At 43.0% G+C, this 26,441-nt stretch overlaps 1 protein-coding gene across 7 annotated transcripts in view; it reads left to right on the top strand.

Moving 5' to 3' along the window:
* Positions 1-26,441, top strand: part of MID1 (midline 1) — a 689,657-nt gene that overhangs the window by 545,213 nt on the left and 118,003 nt on the right. For 5 of the 7 annotated variants that reach the window (XM_086386881.1, XM_086386880.1, XM_086386883.1 and 2 more), the window contains one exon: positions 4,474-5,189. In XM_086386881.1, coding sequence (XP_086243007.1) covers positions 4,530-5,189 — 660 coding nt within the window. In that variant the 5' untranslated portion in view covers positions 4,474-4,529. The remainder of the gene's footprint in view (positions 1-4,473; positions 5,190-26,441) is intronic. The other 2 variants (XM_086386885.1, XM_086386886.1) reach the window with 1 other exon arrangement.

Raw genomic sequence — 26,441 nt, 5'->3', positions numbered from 1 at the left:
ACCCGCCCAACTCTCTCCCCTCACTCTTCTGTGCCCTGTTATGGACCATAAATGGTGGACGAGCAGAGGTGTGAACTGTGAATTGTTTTGCATCCCTGGTTTGTTGCAAAGGTTCCCACGATGACCGACATCCTCCTCTGAATGAGAACCAATCAGCCCATTCAGAAAATTCTTGAGCTATAGCATTTCCTGACGGTGATATGCACGTCTGATTTCCTTCCATTGTAGTGAAGGCTAAGAGTCAATGTCTCTCTCTCTCTCTTAATTGGAGGCCTGGAAATTAAATTGCAGGAGTTCAAAAAAGAAAAAGATAACATTTTCACAAAATCTACTCCGACTCCCACATCTCTGTGTGTTTGATGACCCCCTCTTCATCTCTAAAACCCACCTTGTATGTTGCCTCCTTCAGGAAACTTCTACATCCTCTTCTCCCCCAGTCTTTTGTTATGTTGGATGACAATTTGTTTTTTCTCTCCCATAATAGACCATAAGATCACTGAAGGTGGAGGGGAGTGGGCAGGTGTTATCATTAGTTGTCCCAAGACCCCTTACCTAGAGGGAGTTCACTATTTGGTGAAAGAATGAATGGTATTTTCATGTCTCAAAAAAAAAAAAAAAAGATTATTTTAAAGAAAGCTAGAAAATAAGCCATGCCATTTTTTTTTAAGAGAAGGGAATGGCATCTGTGCTTAGTGGTAATATATTGTTGAGTGGTTTCACAAGAATATCGCTACCATGGGAAAATCTGGATAAAAGTAATAAAAATGAGATCTGCTGTAGACAGCAAATCAAAATCCCTTCCTTTCTGGCAGCCTACAGGCCAGAGGTTCAGAAAAATGGCCAAATCTCACTGTGCATCTCGATATTTTGTCATCACTTAATACAATTAACCAACAGCATTTATAGCGTAGATACTTGTATAAAGCGCCACGCCAAGCGCCAGGGCAATAAAAGAAAAAATGATCCATTTCTGAGCGGCTGCTATTAAATCGTTCTTAGGTAAATTGCCCCTGAGGACTTGACTCACATCGTGTCCGTGGATGGCAGGGTGGAATCCTGTCGTCTGGCATTTCCCATTAGCACTCGAAACTTGTGTGCGCTTGTTGAGGTCTTATCCTGCCGGCGTGGCTATTGTTGCCAGTGCGGCATTTTATTCATACCTCTCTGAAAGTGCTCTTCATTTCTATTTTGTTGACTCTACATGTCTCTGTCTTCTAAAATACGGGTCAGCAGAATAAGATATGTATGCCAAATCCAGCTTGCTACCTGCTTTTGTAAATATAATCCCATTGGACAGCCATGATCATTCATTTCTGTATTGCATATGACTGCTTTTGCCTGCTACAGTGGCAAAATTGAGTCATTGCAGAAGAGACTGTCTGGCCTGCAGTACCAGAAACATGTACTGCCTTGGCCTTGATAGAGAAAGTTTGCTGACCTCTGTTCTGACATATTGAGAGATTATTGAAAGCAAGGGTTATGTTTTATCGTTTCTGGGTTCAGCCCCAACGTTGGTACTTATTTTAACTCAATCAATGAATGTTCGAGTCTTAATACATGTGAGACACTGTTTTAGGTGCTGGTGGTACGTCCCTCAAAGAGCAAAGCAAAGTCTGTGCCCTCCTAGAGCCTGATACTCTAGTGGTGGGGCCATGGGGAGAGATGGAGCAGTGAAGAAACTAATAGACTATGTCGGTGAATGTTATGGAAGGAAACAAATGGATATGGGGAAGACAGGTTGCCATGATGGGTAAATGGGTGGTCGCTGTGGGAGTAGGGGAATTCATTTCATGTGGGTTCATGAAGAAGGTGACGAGCAGTCATTCCAATGACCTTGCCAAGGGGAGACAGGACGTGCGTGGTGCGTTTGAGAGATCACAAGGAGGCTATGTGCCCAGAGCAGAAGAAGGGCTGGCGTGGGAGGAAATGAGGTCATTGTCTGAGTCTGTGTTTTCTGGGGCTGGTTTTATTCTATGAACTTCTCCCTGAGTGAGATGGGAAACCCCTGGAGGCTTGAGCAGAGGCGAGGCAGACTCTGTCGTGTGTTAACAGGCTCTTCTGAGTGGAGGATAGACTATGGAGGGGTGGGGGGCAACAGTGAGAAGAAGCCAGGAGACCATTTAGAAAAATACTGTGATCATCCAGGTAGGGGAGGATGTTGGCTTGGCCCATGATCATAGAGGGAAGGAGATGAGGAGGAGGCCTGATTCCAGCTTCTCGAGCTAGCTCACTACCTAGCATTCAGTAAATGTCTCTTGAATAAAATGTCAGTGTTTCCCTTGGGGTCCACAGTGGAATCCCCTGTAGAAATTCTGACTGTGCTACTCTGGGATGAAATTCTGACACCTGCCTAAAAATGCAATCGTCAAAGCTCTCCAGACAAGCTCAGTCCTCTGGCGAGATCTATCAGTAGGTGTTCTTGTTTCAGCTGCCAACATAGTAGACCAAAGGATCTACCTTTTTCCTTTACTTGACATGCTTCTGCTGATGGTAAGTGAGAAGATATTTGACTGAGAGATTATTCTGTTTTCCCATGATTAACCAAAATGACGATTAATGGGTAAAACCTTTCAATTTATTCTAAGCCATCTGTAGGAAGGAGTTGGCCAGGACTGAGTGCGGATCATAAGTTTCTCAAAACAGCAGCCCTGGGCTTTCCATTGCAGGTCGTGCAACAATAAGCAATCTTTAATATTTCAAATCTCAGCTGCCCGTTTATCCTTTCTTCTATAGTTAATATCAGAAGATGGCTGGAGAGGTCTTTAAGATGCCAGGCTTCTATGAAGCCGGCAGCTCTTTAATTTTTCACGAGGCCGGCACATCCTTTATGCTTTTAATGATCAGCTACCGTTTGGTTGATAATGAGATGAGCACTGGTTTAACCAAAGCACACCATGGTATTTCTGAGGGATGCTGTTTCAGAGAGGGTGAGGGCATTCTAGAAACAGCGAATTTTGTAAATAAATGGAGGTGTGAATACAAAAAGGCTGATTGTCAGAATCACTAAACAGCTTTGGATGTGAAGCCTTCCCATGAATCCGGCTGAGAAAACCCCCTGGAGGGTGATTTGAACATCGCCTCTCCTGGGTGAACTGCACTATTGGGTGAACGGCACGATTCTCCCACAGTCCGCAGCGGGCTGCAGCTAACGCGCCCGTCACTGTTGCGCAGACCTCTGCTAATGGCCTTGAAAGGGAGAAGGTTCAAAGAGGCTTGGTTCCCAGGCCTGCTAATGAGCATGAGGCCTCTTCCCTCTTAATGAGCCAGGGTTTATGTGGGATTCTTTGCCCTCCCCTTTTTGAAGGGAAGGCAGGCGAGAGTTCACAAAGCAGCAAGTCTTGCCGTCAAGGGGAGCGTGCAGCTGGGCCACCCGAAGACAGCCTGGAGGGGAGCAACCAAGCTGCCAGAGGTCGTGCCCAGGCCAACGTGGCTCTGAGTGTGAGGCTGGACTCCTGCTGGCCATGCCTGTCGCTGGCTACAGTGACAAGCCCTTGATGGGAGATTTTAGGCTGGGAGGGTTGCTTATGGTCCATCGGCAGCCCTTTAAATTTCCTCTGTGGAGCGCAACTACCTTCAAGTGCTTTCTAAACTGCAATCGTCACCATTGTTATAACTTAGCAAGTGAATATTGTAGCCACTACGATCCTTGTTCTCATGAACCACATTGTTAGTACTCAGCTCACCGCAGCCGCTAAAAAGCCCCCAGATATTCTTCTCCACTTCTCTCTGCCCACCCACGTCCCACTGCTGGATTAAACAATAGAATTATTCAGAAGAGTAACAAAAACATGCCAGAAACGTTGCCTCTATCACAATCATCTTTGTGAAAGTCACTTGTTTTTTTTCTTGGGGGTGTATTTGGGAAACTGACATCCCTGGTTGCAGCGTTATGATTGCCACTGAAACCACGCAATTGATTTCATACACATTTCACTCCCGCTTCTACAATAACTGCCTTTCTCCTCTGAAGCCTGGTTCGGTATCAGAGTAGCAGCCCTTAAAGCACATATACTTAACATGTCAACTCATAAATGCAAGGTCATGAAAGACTCTGTAGTTCATTAATTACTGTTTCTACATTTTTGTTTTAAAACACAAGGAAAACTTGGCCATAACACAATAAGATTATTGTGATTAGATATGGAAATTACAGTTTCAAGAAGTTGCCGGTTTGGAGGGAGACCCTTTAAAGAACAAAATTGCAAAAAAAAAAAACAAAAACATTAAATTAAAAAAAATGCTGCTTTTGGCGACAGGAACCTTGAGGAGATGTTAGCTGATATGCTGGCTTTGGGTGTCCTTCCCCCTCCCGCCCCCGCCTTATTTCCCCAGTGAATAGAGAATTATTTGGAATGTACACACATTTACCCTCCCGTGACCTGTGTGTGGAATTATTCTGAGATGCACTCAAAGCTGACAGCCCCCCATGGCTGACCCCCTCACGCCTAATCACATCTTACGTTCTGTTTCCAGATAGCTGATCAGCTTCCTTGGATTTCACTGATGACCCAGGAGAGCTTTGCCTGAAGATGGAAACACTGGAGTCGGAGCTGACCTGCCCTATTTGTCTGGAGCTCTTCGAGGACCCTCTCCTGCTCCCCTGCGCACACAGCCTCTGCTTCAACTGTGCCCACCGCATCCTGGTGTCACACTGCGCCACCAACGAGTCCGTGGAGTCCATCACCGCCTTCCAGTGCCCCACCTGCCGACATGTCATCACGCTCAGCCAGCGAGGTCTAGACGGGCTCAAGCGCAACGTCACCCTCCAGAACATCATCGACAGGTTCCAGAAAGCTTCAGTGAGTGGGCCCAATTCCCCCAGCGAGACCCGCCGGGAGCGGGCATTCGACGCCAACAGCATGACCTCGGCCGAGAAAGTCCTCTGCCAGTTCTGTGACCAGGATCCTGCCCAGGACGCTGTGAAGACCTGTGTCACTTGCGAAGTGTCCTACTGTGACGAGTGCCTAAAAGCCACTCACCCGAACAAGAAGCCCTTCACAGGCCACCGTCTCATTGAGCCCATCCCGGACTCGCACATCCGGGGGCTGATGTGCCTGGAACACGAGGATGAGAAGGTGAATATGTACTGCGTGACCGATGACCAGTTAATCTGTGCCTTGTGTAAACTGGTCGGGCGGCACCGAGATCATCAGGTGGCAGCTTTGAGTGAGCGCTATGACAAATTGAAGGTTAGTCCGATCCGCCTTAAGCCAAACCCCTTTGTGCCAGCAAATGTCATGGAAAGAAAAAGTGTATTCACTGCTAGCTACGTGGCAGGTGAAGGTTGTCTCTTCGCCTTTTGTTATCTGATTCGTTGTAGCATGTTTTTTTGGCAGCCTGGCCATGTTACACAATAAGAGTATCTTGTAAAAGTTGACTGCTGCTTGTAATGTTAGCGTTGTCAAGGTGAGAGTGAATTCGGAAGAATCTGGATTATTTTCAGTCCTTGTAGTTGAGAGAGAGCAGGAGAGAGAGAGAGAGCAAGAAGGAATGGCAGATAAAATCTGGGTTTAGGCATTTGTGGGGGCATTTATTTTCCTCACTCATTTCACTGGCATCGTACTAGTATCTAGTTACTGCCCAAACAAAGAAGAGAGGGAAGAGGAATACCAAGAGCAAATGTGGGATTTTAGAGGACATGTGAACTTTTATTCCCGGAGTAAATGATATCCAGCTTACTGGTGGACTGGAGTGTTCCAGTTGTCTCAGATTTACAAGAGAATTTCTTGTCGTGGAAGCTTTTTAACCCAGTAAGGGTAGGGGCAAGTGTGTGTAACTTCATTTTTGCCCTGGAACTCCGAACTGAACTCTGGCTTGAGGAATGATAATTAATATGACTATCCATCTCATTTTAAAAATCACTCTCTAAACACAGAGAGAAGTCCCCAGGGGAGAAATAAGCCAGGTCTCCAGGTGTCTGTTCATCTGCGGGCAGCGGTGGGTCTAATTATTGCAAACTCAGCCGAGCGAGTTTGCTCTGATCATGAGACACTTCTGTCAATTCTGTTCACCAGCTAATTTTAGATCATAAGATGCCAATTAAAAGGAAAGGAAGTATGAATTAAGAGCTTTGGGTAAATATATATTGAAGTCCTTCCTCTCAGGACACACAACACCATGTTGTTGAGCAAACACAATGAATCACATGATCAAAAGCATTACTACTCAAAGCAGATCATCACCTCTCACTAATAGTTCCTGTCACTTTTTCTCGCCGCTGACGTGGGCTTGTGTTTATGGGGACCACGTCGTGATCTTTGCTTTCAAACGTCATTTGGGGAACAAACCTATCACCTGAGCAGCATGCCTCACTCAAAGTATTCATTGATGACTAGTACAGATCAATCTAGGAAGTTAAGCCTGAGGATGGGGGCAATACAGACAAGGGAAGACAGATGCTGACTGGATTTCTAGTGTCATGCACAAAGGTGGCCAAAAGCACACCTCCCAAGTTCTTAATAGCAAAGCAATGTGTGCGTGAATGTGCTGCTAAAATTCTTCAGAAATTGCTGTGGCTATCAGATTTTAGAAACCATGGTGATCTTTCTGCCCTTTTTTGTTGGGGGACAGAATGTGTAGGATGATTGAACGTTGGCGTTCCTTTCCCCCTTCCTTTTTTAAAAACTGAAGTATAGTTATTTACAGTGTTGTGGTGGTTTCAGATGTACAGCTAAGTGATTAAGTTTTATATATTTATATATATATATGTGTGTGTGTATATAATATATATATATATATATATATATGTTGTCTTTTTCAGATTGTTTTCCCTTATAGGTTATTACAAAATGTAGAGTAGCATTCCCTGTGCTCTATAGTAGATCCTTGCTGGTTGTCTATTTTATATATAGTAGTGAGTATATGTTACTTCCAAATTCCTTATTTATTCCTCCCCCCAACCTTTCACCTTTGGTAAGCATAAGTTTGTTTTCAAGAAGGTAAGTGTTTTTGCTTTCGAAAACGTAAAGCTGCCAGATTGGATTTTTTTCTTTATAAAAAAATGTTTCTGTAATTGGATTAACACTGCTCTTAATGACCACGTGTGAAAACACCACACTGAGGTTCGATATTCAGCAACTCCAAGACTTGATATTTAAACTTGGTATTTGAGTTCTTCTCATTCATTTTGTCCCATCACAGAGGAGTCCTTAGTTATTTACATCTCCAAATTTAAGAGGAGACACTTACATGCTCTAGCCCATTTTGTGATGAAAATGAAATTCTTCAATTATGAGCCCTGAACACTTGTCTAATCAAGCCAGTAGGCTAGTGGTCATTTATACTGTCACCAGGAGGGCCTGACAATTTATGATCCTGGTAGATTTTTTTCTTCTAATTACAGAAATATAAGCATATAAACAGCACCCAGTAGGCTGAAACACATTTATAGCTGCTCAACAAAGTATGCTTATAAGCATTTATTTACAGCCATTTCACAAAATATGCTTATCAGCATTTAAACAAGGAACATGCTAGCATAGCCTGTTTGTTCTAAAACATGCCACTTATGTTAGAACAAAAAAATCATAGAATAGATGACATTTGGGTGTCCATGGTATTTCAAGACCTAAGTACAGTCTAAACATCAGGTTTTTGAAGAAAGGAATAGCATACTGAAAGGGCCAAAACAAAAAAAAATGGTATTTTTGTTTATTACTTTGACCTGAGAAAGTAAATGTGTTCTGTTAGTATATTTTCCTGAGACTTTAGCATCACTTACAAAAATGGATTTCTGATGATATGGAAACAAAAGCATGGAGAAATTTGAGAATGCTTTCATTCATAATGTGATAGATTTGCTTTACTTACTTGAATATGTAAGGACTAAGGTGTGTGCTGTTTGAAAATTTTTTTTTTACTTCTGTTAGTATAAGTCCATTATTTGAAGAAAAGGAATTCTGCAGTGATCATGAGGAATAATTCTTTTAATAACACTCAATAACTTAGAGGGATATTTTTTCATTAGTTCTCAGTATACATGTGTTGATATAGAGGATTGGAATATACTTTTGTACATTACAACTATTTTTCTAGACACAAAAGGAATAAAAAGGAAAACTTTCAGCATGTAGAATTCATGCAAATAAAATCTTTCACATCATTTGAAATCACATCAAGTCAAGAATCTAATGATGCTTTCAGAGACTGTGCATTGGGAGATAATCATAAAATATTGAAACAAAGAGAAAATTAAACTAGCATTTCCTGAACTCTGTTTTAAGATAAAAAGAGAAAAGTCTTCCTGGCAAGTGCATCTCTAAATGGAGCCTATCATGATGTGGACCTTTTCACATCATTTTAATTGAATTTTAAGAAGCCTCTCAGTGCTCCAAACTTGATTCAAAAGTTTGATTAGTGAACCAAGTGACATATAAGAGAATTGAATAGAATGCATTCCAGAGTTTTCAAGAAATTACAATTCAGTAATTTCTTCTCCTCTGTTACACCATACAATGTTGGAGCTCTTGTTTCTTTCCTCTGGTCCCACCTATAAAAATATACAAACCCAGAAAAATTGATCTTTCCTTGAACTTCAATTTTAGCATACTCTGACTTCAAGTTAGCTGAAACTGAAGTTCCAAATCACTGTTTTGCTCTTCTGACTCTGATTGGCCTTCTTTTGGCTGCGGGAGTTAATTTGCGAAATAATCCCTTTCAGTGGGTCATCTCATTACAGTTTTATAATAGTTTGATAAAGGTTCCAGTTAGATCTCAGCCTTCCTATGTAGCCCTTCTCTTCTGGAGGTAGAGAGATGGGATTTCACTTTTGGGCTTCATTTATAGATCGTGTGGGGGGTCTATATTTTTGAAAATCTTCTACTTTATTTGCCATTGGGGAAGTTGTAAGTGGAATCTGAGCTAGACTTTTTACTTTTTCCTTAGAATTTCTATGACTTGTTTCTTCTTTGAAAATAGTCACTGGTAGAGTGCAGGTTCCAGGGAAAGAGTGGTGTGTGTGTGTATGTGTGTGTGTGTGATGCATATGTGGGTAGAGGCTGGGGATGCTGCTACATCCTACAAGGTGCAGGATGGGCCCCCACCACGTAGAGTTGTCTGGTCCCAAATCTCAGCAGTGCCCAGCTTGAGAAACCTTCATCTGTGGGAAGAATTTAGCATTTATCACTGCATTGGTTTGCCAGGGCTGCTGCAGCAAGGGCCCACAAACTAGGTGACCTACAGGAAAGGGATGTATTGTTGTACATTTCTGGAGACTGTTGTTGTTTAGTTGCTCAGTTGTGTTTGACTCTTTGTGCCCCAGTGGACTGCAGCCTGCTAGGCTCCTCTGTCCATGGGATTCTCCAAGCAAGAATACTGGAGTGGGTTGCCATGCCCTCCTCCAGGGGACCTTCCCTACCCAGGGATCGAACCTGTGTCTCCTGTATCGGCAGGCAAATTCATTACTACTGAGGCTGGAAGTCTTCAATCAAGGTGTCAGCAGAGTTGATTCCTTTTGAGGGCTGTGAGGGAAGGATGTGTTCCAGGCCTTTCTCCTTGGGTTGTTGGTGGCTGTTTTCTCCATATATCTCTTCACATGGCATTCTTCCTGTGTGTTTATCTTCGTGTTCAAATTTCCCCTTCTTGGCATAATTTTTTTTGGCTGCCCCACGTGGCATGCAGGATCTTAGTTCCCCCATGAGGGATCAAACCCATGCCACCGACATTGGGAATCCTGAGTCTTAACCACTGGATGGCCCAGGAAGCCCCAAATTGCCCCTTCTTAACAGGACACCAGTCATATTGGATTAAGGGCCCACTCTACTCCAGTATGACTTCATCATAGCCAATTATAGCTTCAGTGACCTTTAAGGTCGCATTCTGAAATATTTGGGGCTAAGACTTCAACATACGAAGTTTTAGGGGCCACAGTCTAACTCATAGCAATCACTTACTCCAGTGTATACCTGGTTATCTAGTCAATTGAGCACACAATATGTCTCCCTTGATGATTTAATCACCCTAAGTTAGGCAGAGACCTTTGGCTCCCACTGCTCCATCACCCACCTAAGACTGACTACAGGATCTTGCAGATAATGAATTCCCAATAAATATTTGTCAGCTGCTTCACTGATGATCAACTGTTAACCCTACTTGAAAGCTTAAATTCCATTTGTAATAATATTACAGATATTCATTCTGATATATGATAAAGAATTCTGTAAGATAATTTCTGGGTTTCCTTGGTGGCTCAGATGGTAAAGAATCCACCTGCAATACAGGAGACTGGGTTCAATCCCTGAGTCAGGAAGATCCCCTGGAGAAGGGAATGGCAGCCCACTCAGTATTTTTGGCTGGAGAATTCCATGGACAGAGGAGCCTGGAGGGCTACAATACATAATCACAAACAGTCGGACAGGACTGAGCGATTAACGCTTTCAACTTGAAGATAATTTATAAATAAGAGCAGAGCCAGATAGACATTATATTTTATCCACCTGGACATGACTCATTATTCTGGTCTGTATTGCACTTGATTGGTTTAAATTTAATGGTATGAATTTTGATAAACTAGATCTCAAATCAGAGAAGGCAATGGCAACCCACTCCAGTACTCTTGCCTGGAAAATCCCATGGACGGAGGGGCCTGGTAGGCTGCAGTCCATGGGGTCGCTAGGAGTCGGACACGACTGAGCGACTTCACTTGCACTTTTCACTTTCATGCATTGGAGAAGGAAATGGCAACCCACTCCAGTGTTCTTGCCTGGGGAATCCCAGGGACAGAGAGCCTGGTGGGCTGCCGTCTATGGGGTCACACAGAGTCAGACACGACTGAAGCAACTTAGCAGCAGCAGCAGATCTCAAGTACTTGTTCACCTTTGTTTTATGCTCCTATATGATGGACAGTTGACAGACCCATTATACCTACTGTTTCCTTTATCCTCCCGTATCTGAGATGTAGATTTTTTGGAGAGGTCATGCAAAAGTAACTTCGTGTATGCTTCATAAAGGCGATATGAACAGGAACAGTCCCCCTCCTCCCTGGAGCTTATAGTTTAGCAGAGAGTTCCAGTAGGTAAATACTTTCTCTGTTCGTGGGAGGAAACTCTGGGTACACTGTACCCAAAGGAGGGACACCAATGCCAGACCTGAGAGACTTTAGGGAAAGGCTTCCTGAAATAAAGGCCATTACATCTACCGTTGCCAAGCTTCTTATTAGAAGACTGACAAATTTAGTAGACATCCATAGATTCTTTGGTATCATTCTTTTTTCTATTTCCCACCTGTGACATCCCTTGTGGAGCCCTGTATCTTTTTTCAAACGGGTTCACAGTAAGTCTAGGCTAGATTTTAATCTAACATGTAGATCATGACGTTTTGTCACCTGATGCCATTGGGGATATGTGAATGTCAGACATATGTCTTCCAAAATGTTTTGGTTGTATGAGTTCTCACCTGTTCCAACTAGCCCCTTCAAATTTCTATTCTGCTTATGCTTATTTCATGGGAACAATTCTTTAGTTTCTTTAGAATCTTCCCATGTGACAAAATACAGTTTCCAAATACTTGTGAAATATGTTAAAGTTGTATTTTAATTTTCTTAGTTGGGTACAAAAACTTTTTATGATATACAGAGTAAAAGAAGACATTTCGAGGGATATGTTCTTAACAGTAAACTTAAGGCTCCATCTTTCTCCTCTCTCCTTTTCATCTCTTCCCCGTGATGAATCCCCTCTCCCTCCCTTACCTGCAGAGAGGACTGTCTTACCACCTGATGATTTATTATTGGGATAATTTCTGAGGAGTTCGGAGAATTCTGGGAAATAGACAGGTACATAAGGTACCTTCTAGTTATTTGATTGTGTAAAGAAATTTAATTCTTGAGCATGTTTCTTAGCTTTAGTTCATTTGTTGTTGTTGCTGCTTTGTTCAGTTGTGTTCAATTCTTTGCAGCCCCATGGACTGCAGTACACCAGGCTTCCCTGTCCTTTGCCATCTCCCAGACTTGGCTCAAATTCGTGTCCATTGAGTCAGTGATACCATCCCACCATCTTGTCCTCTGTCGTCCCCTTCTCCTCTTGCCTTCAATCTTTCCCAGCATCAGTCTTTTCCTATGAGTTGGCTCTTTGCATCAGGTGACCAAAGTATTGGAGCTTCAGCTTCAGCATCAGTCCTTCTAATGAATATTCAGGATTGATTTCCTTTAGGATTGACTGGTTTGATCTCCTTGCAGCCCAAGGGACTCTCAGGATCTTCTCCAACACCACAGTTGTAAAACAGGGCTAATAATGTATTTGTTGTTGTTCAGTCACTAAGTCATGTCCAACTGTTTGAGACCCCATGGACTACAGCACACCAGGCTTCCATGTCCTTCACCATCTCCCAGAGTTTGCTCAAACTCATGTCCTTTGAGTCAGTGCTGCCATCCAACCATCTCATGCTCTGCCACTCTCTTCTCCTTCTGCCTTCAATCTTACCCAGCATCAAGGTCTTTCCCAATGAGTTAGAAATAATGTACTTACTTGCATAGAAACATGGGAGAGCAAAATAAAATGTTTCACACAAACCATCAGTATTGTGCCTGGCAATGTATTAGAACATAAAAACACTGTAATAATCCAGGAGGTTAGAATGGCATGATGGTTACGATGTGGACCTTTGGGGCACACGGCCTGACAGTTGTTTTTTAACCACGGCTTGTTTTATTTGCATGTGAGATAAGGGTCCACATTGTTGCTGTCGTGGGTTTTGTAGTTCTGTGTCTCAAGCTCCTGGCGAAGGGCAGAGGCATGAGAGTGAGTAAACACTTGTTGATGGACAGATGCATGATTGATGGGTTAGAGAAGTGCTTTGGGATGTGGAGGAGGAAGAACTGACTCTGGTTTTTGAGTAGACAAGAAACCTTGCTCCAGGGTGGTGGGCTTTAAGCCGCCTTGACAGATCAGTGGATTATGCATCAAAGAAGAGTGAGGCGTTCCTCGGGAGTGGGGCCAGCAGAAACCTGTTGGCGGGAATTGGCAAGACAGCTTAGGGATTCTAGACAATGCTGGCTAAAGCCCAGGGTGCCAATGGAGGGGCCCGGGAGGGAGGCTGTTGGAAGAGTCCTACTGGGGGCAGGGTGAAGAGTTTGAGTCTTTGAATGCCAGGTTAAAGTTCGGGGCAGTTTTCTTCTCTAGAGAATAACACTGAAGGAATTTTGTTTTTGAGAGAAAGAGGCTGATGTCATGTATATTTTCTGAAGGCAAGGTCCAGTCAGGGTATCAGAAACATTTAGGGTCATTGTGTCCACAGAAGAAATACAAGGGGGAAAAGTTGTTCACATGACTTTAGATTTTTGTGGTCTCATTTTTAATAGGCAAAGTGAAGTAGTATCATAGGTCAAACCACACCCCCGACACACACACACACACAGACATACACACACTCAACAGAAACATGGAAAGCAGTGAGAGTCAATGTCTTGTCCTTGAAGACCAAGAATAGGAGTGATCATTGATGATTGGCTCTTGATTCCAGACATAAATGCAATTCTTTTCTGCCTTTCCTTCCCTGGTGGCTCAGTTGGCAAAGGATCTGCCTGCAATGCAGGAGACCTGGGTTCGATCCCTGGAAGAAGGCATGGCAACCCACTCCAGTGTTCTTGCCTGGAGAGCCCCCATGGACATTGGAGCCTGGTGGGCTACAGCCCATAGGGTCACAAAGAGTTGGACACGACCGAGTGACTAGGCACACAAACACACAGCACAGAGATACACTCGAGATCCTGTATGCTTATTTCTTCTGGCTTTCTGAGCCACTCTAAGGCAGATGTGTTCAAATCTCTAAATGCTGACCACAGACCTCAGGAATGTTTTATAGTCAGATATGACCTTGAAGTTGATGTTGTTTCATCCCGATTCTGCAGATGAGGGAATTGGAGCGGAGGGTGATAAAAGGGGTGGCCCCACATCACCTGGGCAGAGGGCTTTGACCTAAGACTAGAGCACAGTTCCCCCTGCTGCCCTCTTATTTTGGGTCTCTTTGGCTCCAGCTTTTCGAGTGACTCCATTACTTCTGAGGTTTCCTTTTGGGTTTGGAGACTCAGTTCAATTCAGTTCAGTCGCTCAGTCATATCCAACTCTTTGCATCCCCATGGACTGCAGCACACCAGGCTTCCCTGTCCATCACCAACTCCAGGAGCTTGCTCAAACTGATGTCCATCATGTTGGTGATGCCATCCAACCATCTCATCCTCTGTCGTCTCCTTCTCCTCCTGCCTCAATCTTTCCCAGGATGAGGGTCTTTTCCAATGAGTTGGTTCTTTGCATCAGGTGGCCAGAGTATTGGGGCTTCAGCTTCAGCATCAGTCCTGTATGAATATTCAGGACTAATCGAGGTGGTGTGTGGTTTTACACACAAACCTGGCCAGGCTGTAGGCCACCATCATAGACGGTGGCTGATGCCTTATGTCATTGTTGTTCAGTCACTAAGTCATGTCCAACTCCGCGACCCCATGGACTGCAGCACACCAGTCCTCCACTATCTCCCAGAGTTTGTTCAAGTTCATTAAGTCGGTGATGCCATCTAACTATCTCATAGTCTGCTGCCCTCTTCTTTTGCCTTCAATCTTTCCCAGCATTGGGGTCTTTTCCAATGAGTCAGGTGCCTCAAGGGCCATCCAGAAAGCTGCCTTAAGATATCTCCATGCCGATATTTTCTCCAGCTGAGCCAGTGTACTTAGACTGGGTTGTCTTGAAGGGCCAGACCTGAATTCACACAGATGTATCTGAGATGACCTCAGGGACACCTCAGAAGAAAAGATATGCTCATGTGGAAACCAGTGGATTGTCACAGCAGCTTCCTTGGGCTCACTGGTTTACCCCTTAGAGTAATTTTTTTTCCCCGAATGTCCCAATATATAGATAACTCACTTATTTTATTTTACAGAATAATTTATTTGTAATCTATTTTATTCTTGGCTGCACTGGGTCTCTGTTGCTGCTCGCGGGCTTTGTCTAGTTGCGGCGAGTCAGGGCTATTCTTTGTTGCAGTGCAGGCTTCTCACTGCAGTGGCTCCTCTTGTGGAGCGTGGGCCCTCGAGTGCTGGGTCAGTAGTTGTGGTGCCTGGGCTTAGTTGCTCTGCAGCGTGTGGAATCTTCCCAGACTAGGGATCAAACCTGTGTCCCCTGCACTGGCCAGTGAATTTTTATCCATTGTACCACTAAGGAAGTCCCTCCTTCATTTTATTTAAGTGTATAAAGTGAGTCCATATAAGTGAGGAGTATCTATTTGTGCATAGCATTTCAATTTAAGTTGAAAAGTTTTGAAAGAACACAATTCATCTTGATGAGGTACGAAGTTAAAGCTAGTAGGATTTGCTGAAATTACTTTTACTGAGTATTTTTTAAAGGCTGTGATATTCAGAATCCTTTCATTCTCTGACACTGGCAAATCATAAACTAGGTCATTGTTAGAAAGACTGGTAAATTTTTTGACAATGGATAGGTAAATAATAAAGAGGACACAGAGTAGCTTGAGAAAGTGAATGAAGCTAAAGACTGGATATATTCTCTGTATGTGACATAGGCATTCTGGAAAAATCTGATAAAGCTATTTACAAAGTCCACTTAAAACTTAATTCACTTTATGTTTTAGATTTTGGGCACACTACTTAAGGACTTCGCCTACCCATGAGGATAGCTTTTAGGCTGACAGAGGAGAATACATTTTGCATTTCTCATCAAAAAGGAAAATGCTTGTAAAGTGCCTAGTCTAGTGATTGGCACATAGTAAGCGTTCCATGAACATGAGGTATTATTATATCTGGGCATTTACTGTTACAATAAAGGCTTCATTGGTGTAATCCAATCGTGGGTTTCCTGACAGTATCATAAATTACTCAGTGGTTATAGGGTCGATTTGTGTTTCTGGCTGACATGGGAAATTTTGAACAACCCTCGGGGGAATTATAATTGGGTGGGAACTTTGATTTGTCCTTTTTATCCAAGCCGAATAGTAAAATGGACTCTTAAGAAGCAGTGAGTGGTGGACTCAAAAGAAATGGCTTTTAAAACAAGCACCATTTTGAAGTTCAGGGCAGCCTGGGCCAATCACAAGCTCCGTTGGCCAGCTTTCTGTTTTGTTGTAGATCGCCTTGGGTGTGTGAGTGAAGGATGGAGCTGGGTAGCCCTGGGCTCCCTGTCAGCAGCCATCACCCTTAGAATAGGAAGAAGGAGGGATTTCAGTCTTGGTTAGGGCTGGGCACAGAGGAGAGCCCTGAAGGGAAGAGCTTGCACAAGGACATAAATGCCTCCAGCCCCTCCTGTAGGGGCCCTGGGTGTTCTGTGACGTTGGGACAAAATGCATAGAGCAGCGAGGTCAGCATCTTGTATCTACTTTGCTGCCTATTGGGGAAAACAGTCAGGAAAATCATGGATTTTATTCATGTGGAGATAGACCAGGTTCTTATTCCTGAAACAATACGAAAATTCTGAAAAGCTTCTACCCTTTTCGTGTCTTTATAGATGATTTTTCCCCCATCTGCTTTATCAAATTCTGCCTTTAAAAGAAAAAGAAAAGAACCCTTATTTATTCACCCAAGGGATATTTGTGTTTGGCTAAGGAGATAAGCCCCGGGTAAACTCTGGCAATGCAGAAATGAGTCACAGAGACACGTCGTTGCTTCCATGGTCTAGACATAATTATAACATGCGATAAGAGCATAGAAAAGGGCTAGGAAAAGAAGTCCATGAAACTCAGTCCATGAGATAGTTTTTAAAATGACTCATAGTCCCAGATTGCTGACTTAGGTGTTGCTCTGTGGAAATTGTGCTGTGTTTGTGCTCCCTTGCTCAGTCATGCATGACTCTTTTGCGACCCCATGGACTGTAGCCTGCCAGGCTCCTCTGCCCATGGAATTTTCCAGGCAAGAATACTGGAGTGGGTTGCCATTTCCTCCTCCAGGGGATCTACCCACCCCAGAGATCAAACCCACATCTCCTGTGTCCCCTGCATTGGCAGGCAGGTTCTTTACCACTGTGCCACTAGGAAAGCCTACTCTGGAAATTGCCTACTTCCAAAAGCTGAAGGAAAAATACATTTCAAGGAGAAGCAGTGTTCAGAGAAGACAGCAAGGACATTTGCCTGTGCACTTTGGAGTGGCTGTCAGGGCAACATAGGAGGACTCCAGTCCATGAAAAAATCTGGGCCAGACCCTTTCTTATTAAAGGTCTGCTGATCACAGTTTGAATTGTAGCTCTTCTCACATGCTTTCCTCAGAGGTCTCCATTTCCTTCCTGAACAGGGCTCATAGGTCGAGTCCATATCCAGGGTCAGGAGCCATTTATGTCACTTCCACTGTGAAAGGACCCATCTCTAGGAAGACGGTGTGAGAGGTCACCAGAGGAAATGCCATTGTGTGGCCCGGCCAGCTGTGGGCGTGGCTAGCTTTATCTGTGAGGGAGTTTTTGCAAACTTTGGTGTTAGGATGAATATCCTGGCTTGGTAGAGAGATTTATTTCTCAATCCTTTGACCCTTTCACGTGGCTGTCCAGAGCTCAGCTGCTCTTGGTTGGTGGCATCAGATTTAAGGCTGAGAGGAGTGAAATGGGCAGGCTTTCCAACTCATGCTCAGTATGGCCTGTCGCTTCTGGAACATCAAGGAGACCCAAGGTTCCTGCTTCCCAGGTGGCTCACTGGTAAAGAACCCGCCTGCCAGTGCAGGAGACAAAGAGACGTGGGTTCAATCCCTGGGTCAGGAAGATCCCCTGGATAAGGGCATGGCAACCCACTCCAGTATTCTTGCCTGGAGAATCCCCATGGACACAGGAGCCTGGTGGGCTACAGTCTGTGGGTTGCAGAGTCGGACATAACCAAGCACGCATGCCATGCCAAGGTCCCCATACAAACTTCACCCAGGAGCGGGGTGATTTTCTTGCCCCTGGCCTGCTGAGTAAGGCTCTGGAGGGTCCCAGCCAATGAGGATCTTACCCAATTATAACGGTTCAGCTCATCAAATGAAGTGGTTCCAGTTTCTCTTTTATTCTAGAAACTCATCTGGAAACACACTTGGCAAGGCCACCATGCTGCCTTTGTACCTCTAGACTAAAGTCCTGTAGGTCAGTGCTGGGGGTGGTAAGGGAGGGTGGTAAGGTAAGGGTAACTCTCTTTCAAGATGCTGCTTAAAGTTGTTTTACAATGTGGTTCAAGCATATTTGTTTATTCAACACTGAGAACCAGCTATTACCAAGAGGAATAATGAGCATTTGCAAATCTCCAGATTGACAGGTTGCAAAGCACTTTCGAGTATTATTTGATTCTTGAAATAACCATGTATCCCCTGCAAAAATATGAGAATGTTAATACCCGCTCATTAGGGATCTTGGCAGGATTAAATGAGATAATATAGGTCCAGGTATCTAGCTCAGCATCTAGTGGGTGGGAGAAGCTGCATAAATAGGAACCTCCTTAACCACTTGGAATGTGAGGACACAGAAATTAAATAGCATTAACTGTGGTTAGAGAAATTGAAGTTTGGTGTTCCGACCCAGGGACCCTATCTTGGCCCTAACTAATCATCACCTATGATTAAGGCAGAAAGAACTATGGCCCAAACGTGCCCCACTTCAGAAAATTAATGAGAAGGAAAAAGAGCTTAAGTGATGGAGAGACAAAGTGCTTTTGCCTTAACTTCTGACACAAGGATTGCCTGGACACAAGAAATTTCCTTTAAAGTAGTAACTAAATTGAGGCTGATCTATTTTTCCATTCTGATATAAATAAAGGAATAAAAATACAAAAATTAAATATGGAAATCCTCATGGAATAATTTTTATTTACTTACAGTCATGTTGAATTATTCAGTATTCACCAGCTACTCAATATATTAGCGTTAAATGAAGGAATGAATGAGTCTCTCATGGTCTCTAAATTCATCCCATCACTTGAAATGTGATAATTCATTTGCTGTGGTTAAAAATGTAAATTTAGCATCTTGGTCTATGAGTTTGACATTTCAAATCTCCTAAGAGACCTAAATGAGTTCTTACTCATATTTAGTTATTTTTGGCAAAGCCTGTATATAAGTGAAAATGGTCGCCACTTGTTAGTCAATAACAAAGGTTTGGGGTCTATTATCCATTCCCTTTTCCAGGATTGCTTATTAGAATTGTAGGTTTACATTAGTTTCCTAGACCTAACGGCTCAAATATAAATGTACACAGGAAATACTTGCGGATCTTATTAAAATTCTCCTCCAATTAAAATAAATAAGTAAATTAAAACAGCAACAACAGAAATGCAGGTTCTCATTCAGCAGGTTTGAAATGGGTTTGAAGTCTGATTTTAACTTGTGCCTTAGCCTTGTCATTTTCAATTTGTGTGAACTTAGGTTAAGGAAAACAAACCACAACTAAGTTCTCTAAGCCTTATTTGTTCATCAGTGCAACAGAGGTATAATTGAGGGTTAAACCCTGTAATGCTTGACCCTGGGGAAGCCCAAGGTTCCTCTTTCCATTACTGTTATACCCTGAAGGCTGATCTTTCTCCCCTTTCTCCAAGCTTTAAGCCTTCCCTGTAGCTATAAAGACAATATAGGTTCTTTTAAGAAGTTAATGTAAAGTTGATGTAAATCAAAGTGAATAGTCTTCCTCTTCAAGCCTTCTATTTCTTCCTCTACTAACTCCAGTTGATTCTTAAAGGACTAACTGTAGGCTCCCCAAGGACTACTTTAGGTTAGCCTTTCATAAAATTCTCTCAGACATTCCATGTTGTCTCTACTACCCCTTCATCATTACACTGCCTTCCATATTATTATATAAAGACTTTTGGGCTAAAGGGCTTCCCCAGTGGCTCAGACAGTAAAGAATCCTGCAATGCAAGAGACCTGGGTTCGATCCTTGGGTTGGGAAGATCCCCTGGAGAAGTGAACAGCTACCCACTCCAGTATTCTGACCTGGAGAATCCTATGGACAGAGGAGACTGGCAGACTACAGTCCATGGGGTCGCAAAGAGTTAGACACGATTGAGTGACTTTCACTTTCCCTTTGGGCTAAAAGCCTTCCTGCCTCAACTGGTTGTCCATTTCTCAAGCTCAGTGACTGTGTCTCATAGTTATTTTCTATCTCATTATTCCTTTTCCAGTGACTAGCTGTTGTTCAGTCACTAAGTTGTATCTGACTCTGTGACCCCATGGACTGCAGCAAGCCAGGCTTCCCTGTCCTTCACTATCTCCCAGAATTTGCACAAACTCATGTCTATTGAGTCGGTGATGCCATCCAACCAGCTCATCCTCTGTCATCCCCTTCTCCTGCCTTCAGTCTTTCCCAGCATCAGGGTCTTTTCCAGTGAGTCAGCTGTTCACATCGGGTGGCTTTTTTAAATAAGCTACAAGGTATTTTATCAGTAGTAAATACTTATTGAAACAAATGGAACAGCCATTAATAATTTAATGAGATGATACGGTACAATTTGCCCATCAGGTAAACAAGAAAAATCATAGCCCACCCGCCATTCTTTTGAAATTTGAATACATAAGCCAGCAAAATATTGCCTTGTAGGTCTCTGCACTCATTTCTGAATCAACAAATTGCTTGCCAATGATTTCTTATGAGGAAGTATTATGAAGAGACTGTGTGATTTTTAAAGACTTTAGTTCAGACACAGGTGATGAAATATTTGTCATTCACAAGGCCAGGATAAAAGAGTATTATATACATATGTATTTTCTTGTGTGCATATTTTTTATGTATATGTTTTGTTCTCTACTGCCTCAGAACAGAGTTCTCTGTAGTTCCCCTTTGAGGTACGATGGTAAGAAATTGTGAAGACCTTAGCGGGTAAACTTAGTGGCACACATTTGCCTTATCATGACAACTTGAAGGGCTAGGGGCATCTAGTGGGTCAAGGCCAGGGATGCTGCTCAGCATCCTAAATACACTGGACAGCCCATGGCGGAGAATCGTCAAGTGGTAAATGTCTGTGGTGCTGAGGCTGGGACATCTGTGGTTAACCAAAGCATCTTTGCTGGCATGCAGAGAGGAAAGCTCAGCTTCATTCTTCACAAGGCGTTGACTTCTTTGTGTAATCTCCAAGTGTTAGTCACTCAGTTGTGTCCGACTCTTTGTGACCCCATGGACTATAGCCCACCAGGCTCCTCTGTCCATGGGGATTCTTCAGGCAAGAATACTGGAGTGGGTTGTCATTCCCTTCTCCAGGGGATCTTCCTGACCCAGGAATCGAACCCAAGTCTCCCACATTTCAGGTAGTTACTTTACTGCCTAAGCCAGCAGGGAAGCTGTGACCTCCAAAACCAAATCTATTTTGAGACAAGAAAGCCCAGTCCTTGCAGAATCCCCTCCTTCCATCTGTGGACACCCCGAGTGGCAGGCTGGCTACCGCCCCAAGGCTGTGCATAGCAGGCTTCCTCCACCCCAGGCCCCTGGCCTGTCTTGAGGTGTCTGGGCCTGCCCAGTCCACCCTTGGGGCTGTTTCAGCAATATTTCAACCTCCAGAGGTGTATTGAATATTTTTTAATCCCTTCTCCAAACATGATTTAGGTGCAACTGATATTATCTATTATCCCCAGATGTACTAGCTGTGGCAGTTCATGTTCAGGACTACACTACCTTCCTGGGGTAGCTGTCTGTATCAAACACAGCCTGGGGCTTTTTACCAAGTAGGAAGTCGGCAGAGAATAGGCCAGCAACTGAGAGTTTCACCCAAATGGCTTTTATATGATGGATAATAGTTTTCATTGTATTATAGTCAAAGTGAATAATTTCCAGAGATCAAAAGTGACTCATTAAATCCGTTAGTCAATTTTAAATCTGTCTTCCAAAGAAACTGTTTATATGTATATACCTCTGCATGTGTGTGTGTGTGTGTGTGCACGCAAAACTATGGATTCTCAGCTCCTCAAGCAGAGACTTGGAATGGCATGAATCAAATGTGAATATTCAGTGCCAAGGCAGAGGTTATGTAGGCATTGTTTTGTTTGTTCCTGCAGGCAGAGACTGTTTATTTCACAAGAGGTACACGTCATGAAAACCCCAAGCTGGAAAGGCCTTTGTCATTGTCTAGTCCAGTGGTTCTCACCCTGGTGCACAGAGGTCACCTTGAACAGGAGCCCAGCCAGATGGAACAAGATCCTCTGGGGTGTAGCTTGTGAAAGTTGCTCAGTCATGTCTGACTCTTTGCAACCCCATGGACTGCAGCATGCCAGGCTTCCCCGTCCATCACCAACTCCTGGAACTTACTCAAACTCATGTCCATCGCGTTGGTGATGCCATCCAACCATCTCATCCTCTGTTGTCCCCTTCTCCCGCCTTCAATCCTTCCCAGCATCAGGGTCTTTTCCAATGAGTCAGTTCTTCGCATCAGGTGGCCAAAGTATTGGAGTTTTAGCTTCAGCATCAGTCCTTCCAATGAATATTCAGGACTGATCTCCTTTAGGATGGACTGGTTGGACCTCCTTGCAGTCCAAGGGACTCTCAAGAGTCTTCTCCAACACCACAGTTCAAAAGCATCAATTCTTCAGCACTCAGCTTTCTTTATGGTCCAACTCTCACATCCATACATGACTACTGAAAAAACCATGGCTTTGACTAGATGGATCTTTATTGGCCAAGTAATGTCTCTGCTTTTTAATATGCTCAGTCGAGTTCAACTCTTTTGCGACCCCATGGATTGTAGCCCTCCAGGCTCCTCTGTCCATGGGATTTCCAGGCAAGAATACTGGAGCATATTGCCTTCTACTCCAGGGGATCTTCCCAACCCAGGAATCAAATCCTTGTGTCCTGTGTCTCCTGCATTGGCAGGCAGACTCTTTACCACTGAGCAACCTGGGAAGCCCAAATACCTTTATTTAAGTTGAAACAAGTGTCTTAGTGTAGATGCTTTTAGTCCAGAGCATAGAAATTTTCAATAGCTGTGTTCTTTTTTTAAAAATTACTTTGTATACTTTAATTGCAGGATAACTACAATATTGTGGTGGGTTTTGCCATACATCAACGTGAATCAGCCACGGTGGCACGTGTCCCTCCATCCTGAACCCCCTTCCCACCTCCGTCCCCACCCCATCCCTCTGGGTTGTCCCAGAGCACCAGCTTTGAGTGCTCTGCTTTATGCATCGAACTTGCACTGGTCATCTATTTTACATATTTTACATATGGTAATATCCATGTTTCAATGAATAGCTGTGTTCTTATGAGAGGTCTTCATTTTGAAGATACCTATCATATTTAAGATAAGAATAATCGCAGTGTCTCTGTTCTCTTAATAGCCACAGTAATATTTCTGTCCAGGGGATTTTTTTTTTTCAACCGGAAAGTCAGAAATAAGATAATATGATCAGGTGTAATATGATCATCAGTGCAAGAAGAAAAATAAAATACATTCTGCTAAGGACAATGAGATGTGATTTTTCCTTTCAACCAGTAAAGAAATCAGTTGTAAATTTCTAATTCTTTATCATTATTCTGATGATCTGTGAAGGGATATTTTATTCTGATTTCTTTTGAATAAATATGAGCAAATTTGAATATTACCTCTGAGAGCTAGAGACACCTCCCAGGAATCCTTGTGAGTGACCATGGAGTAAGGCCATGGGGATGGGGATGAAACCATCACAATTAATCTGTAGAGTTATGTGTTTGGCTCTTAATGACAATTTTCAAATTTTCAAATAATAATTCAAATTATTCAAATAATTATTCAAATAATTCAAATAATATTCAAATTTTCACTGTGCAGCCCTTCATCCAAAATGCAGTCATAAAACAGGCTTCGTGGAAGGTTCAAAAGCCATTGAATCTGCTCATTTTCCTTAGAAATTGATTTATCCATACTTGATAGTTACCTCCATATCTATATTTTTCAGAGAAAGTGACTCAAACTCTTCCATTTTGTGTCTAAACAATATATTCAGTAAAAGTGCTCCTGTCCTGAAAAAATATCACCATGATACTTACAAAGATAAAATGACTTTTTGACAATGATTTTTCTGAATGGATAAACACCAGAGATGGTGAAATAAAATCGAATTGGTCTCCCACAGGAAGAATCCCTCATCCATCTCTATGGTCCCCCTCTTTTTGATGCCCCCTTTGACCCCCGCACGTGTGAGGCTGGCTCTGTCTAGGTTTGCTGTCTTCACTGTACTCACTCCATTGTAGTGAAACTTCACTGCTGCCTTAATCTTTTATTCTGGAGGCTCAAGGAGAGTCATTTTCCCCCCTGCAGTTTAGAGCTATATAGCCCCGTGTGAGTTTATGAAAGAGTATTCCAAAGGACTGTTCTAGAAGGTGAGTGATAGGTATTAATACCAAGCATGTCTTCAGACAAGGAAGTGTTAGGTGCTAAGACAGTTGCCAAAGATTACTCTGATCCTTACCCGGATGAGCTCTGTGCTCGAGGTTGTCTTTGTCAGATGGACAAGAGGCATGGAAAATGTTTCAAAAAAAATTAGTTGTGTTTGTTTACACTATAATTGTGAAAAGAATTCTCAAGATGGTCATTCAGTTCAGTTCAGTCGGTCAGTCATGAGCGACTACTCTTTGCTACCGCATGGCCTGCAGCATGCCAGGCTTCTATCTGTCACCAGCTCCTGGAGCTTACTCAAACTCATGTCCATTGAGTCGGTGATGCTATCCAACCATCTTATCCTCTGTTGTCCCCTTCTCCTCCCGCCTTCAATCCTTCCCAGCATCAGGGTCTTTTCGAATGAGTCAGTTCTACACATCAGGTGGCCAAAGTATTGGAGTTTCAGCTTCAGCATCAGTCCTTCCAGTGAATATTCAGGACTGATTTCCTATAGGATGGACTGGTTGGATCTCCTTGCAGTCCAAGGGACTCTCAAGAGTCTTCTTCATCACCAAAGTTCAAAAGCATCAATTCTTTGGTGCTCAGTTTGCTTTATAGTCCAACTCTCACATCCATACATGACTACTGGAAAAACCATAGCTTTCACTAGAGGGACCTTTGTTGGCAAAGTAATGTCTCTGCTTTTTAGTATGCTGTCTAGGTTGGTTATCGCTTTTCTTCCAAGGAGCAAGCGTCTTTTAATTTCATGACTGCAGTCACCACCTGTGGTGATTTTGGAGCCCAAGAAAATGAAGTCTTGTCACTGTTTCCATTGTTTCCCCATCTATTTGCCATGAAGTGATGGGACCAGATGCCATGATCTTAGTTTTCTGAATGTTGGGTTTTAAGCCAACTTTTTCACTCTCCTCTTTCACTCTCATCAAGAGGCTCTTTAGTTCTTCTTTGCTTTCTGCCATAAGGGTGGTGTCGTCTGCATATCTGAGGTTATTGATATTTCTCCTGGCAATCTTGATTCCAGCTTGTGCTTCATCCAGCTCGGCATTTCACATGATATATTCTGCATATAAGTTAAATAAGCAGGGTGACAATATACAACCTTGATGTACTCTTTTCCTGATTTGGAGCCAGTCTGTTGTTCCATGTCTGGTTCTAACTGTTGCTTCTTGACCTGCATACAGATTTCTCAGGAGGCAGGTAAGGTGGGCTGGTATTCCCATCTCTTTAAGAATTTCCACAGGATGTTGTGATCCACACAGTCAAAGGCTTTTGGCATAGTCAATAAAGCAGACTAGAAGGTCTTTAAATAAATAAGTAGCAGGAGGTCATTAAATGAAAAAATAAATAATAGCAGAAGGTCATTAAATGAGATAAATAGCAGGTCATCAATTGCTACTAAATCCTTAATTGATAATTTATAAACTTCTGAAATTCAAATAATTTTCATGAAACAAAATGAAAACATTTCAGAATTTTTTCCCCCAAATTGAGACAAAATTGGGGCATCTTCCAGTTCAGGAAACCCAGGTTCAATCCCTGGGTCAGGAAGATCTCCTGGAGAAGGAGTGGCAATCCATTCCAGTATTCTTATCTGGGAAATCCCATGGACAGAGGACCCTGGTGAGTTACAGTCCATGGGGTCACAAAGAGTCAGACAAAACTGAGCGACTTGCACCTTTTTCTTTTTGCTGTTACTGCCTAAAGAATAATTATTACCTTAAAGTATTAAGAAACTTTTCCTAAGTCATAAATTCCATGCAATAAAAGGCAATAAGCAGAGAGTGTCATGCCAGAACATTCCAAGCGTGCCCGAAACTCCCCAGCAGGATGGATCCAGGAAGTGGCCTCATGGCATCTGGCCATTTATTTTGTAAAGTCTCGAACTACCATAGAAGTCCCTCTAGGATATGCTGTTGTTTGGGCATTCCATTTAAAAGGCATTGGCAATATTCAATATTTTTTTAAAGTTCTGGATATCTGAACTGTACGTTTGTTCAGATGTATTATTTGTTTCTTCCAACAGCCAGCGCTGGCAAGCAGAACTAAAGAAGAAAAAGATGAAGATAATAGAAACATGAGAATCATGATTATTCTAAACTGATAAAAGAGCAACAGAACAAAATGAGCCAAGCCTTGTTTGAGGGTCTTTCAAGTAGCATTATTTAAAATGGGTTTCTTTTCTCCCAGTTCCCAGCCCCCCTCCTCCATCA

Source organism: Bos grunniens, chromosome X (assembly GCF_055505025.1).
Source record: "Bos grunniens cultivar Pamir isolate PY7600 chromosome X, Bosgru_T2T1.0, whole genome shotgun sequence".
Classification (NCBI taxonomy): Eukaryota; Metazoa; Chordata; class Mammalia; order Artiodactyla; family Bovidae; genus Bos; species Bos grunniens.
This window is presented reverse-complemented; position numbering and strand designations above follow the sequence as displayed.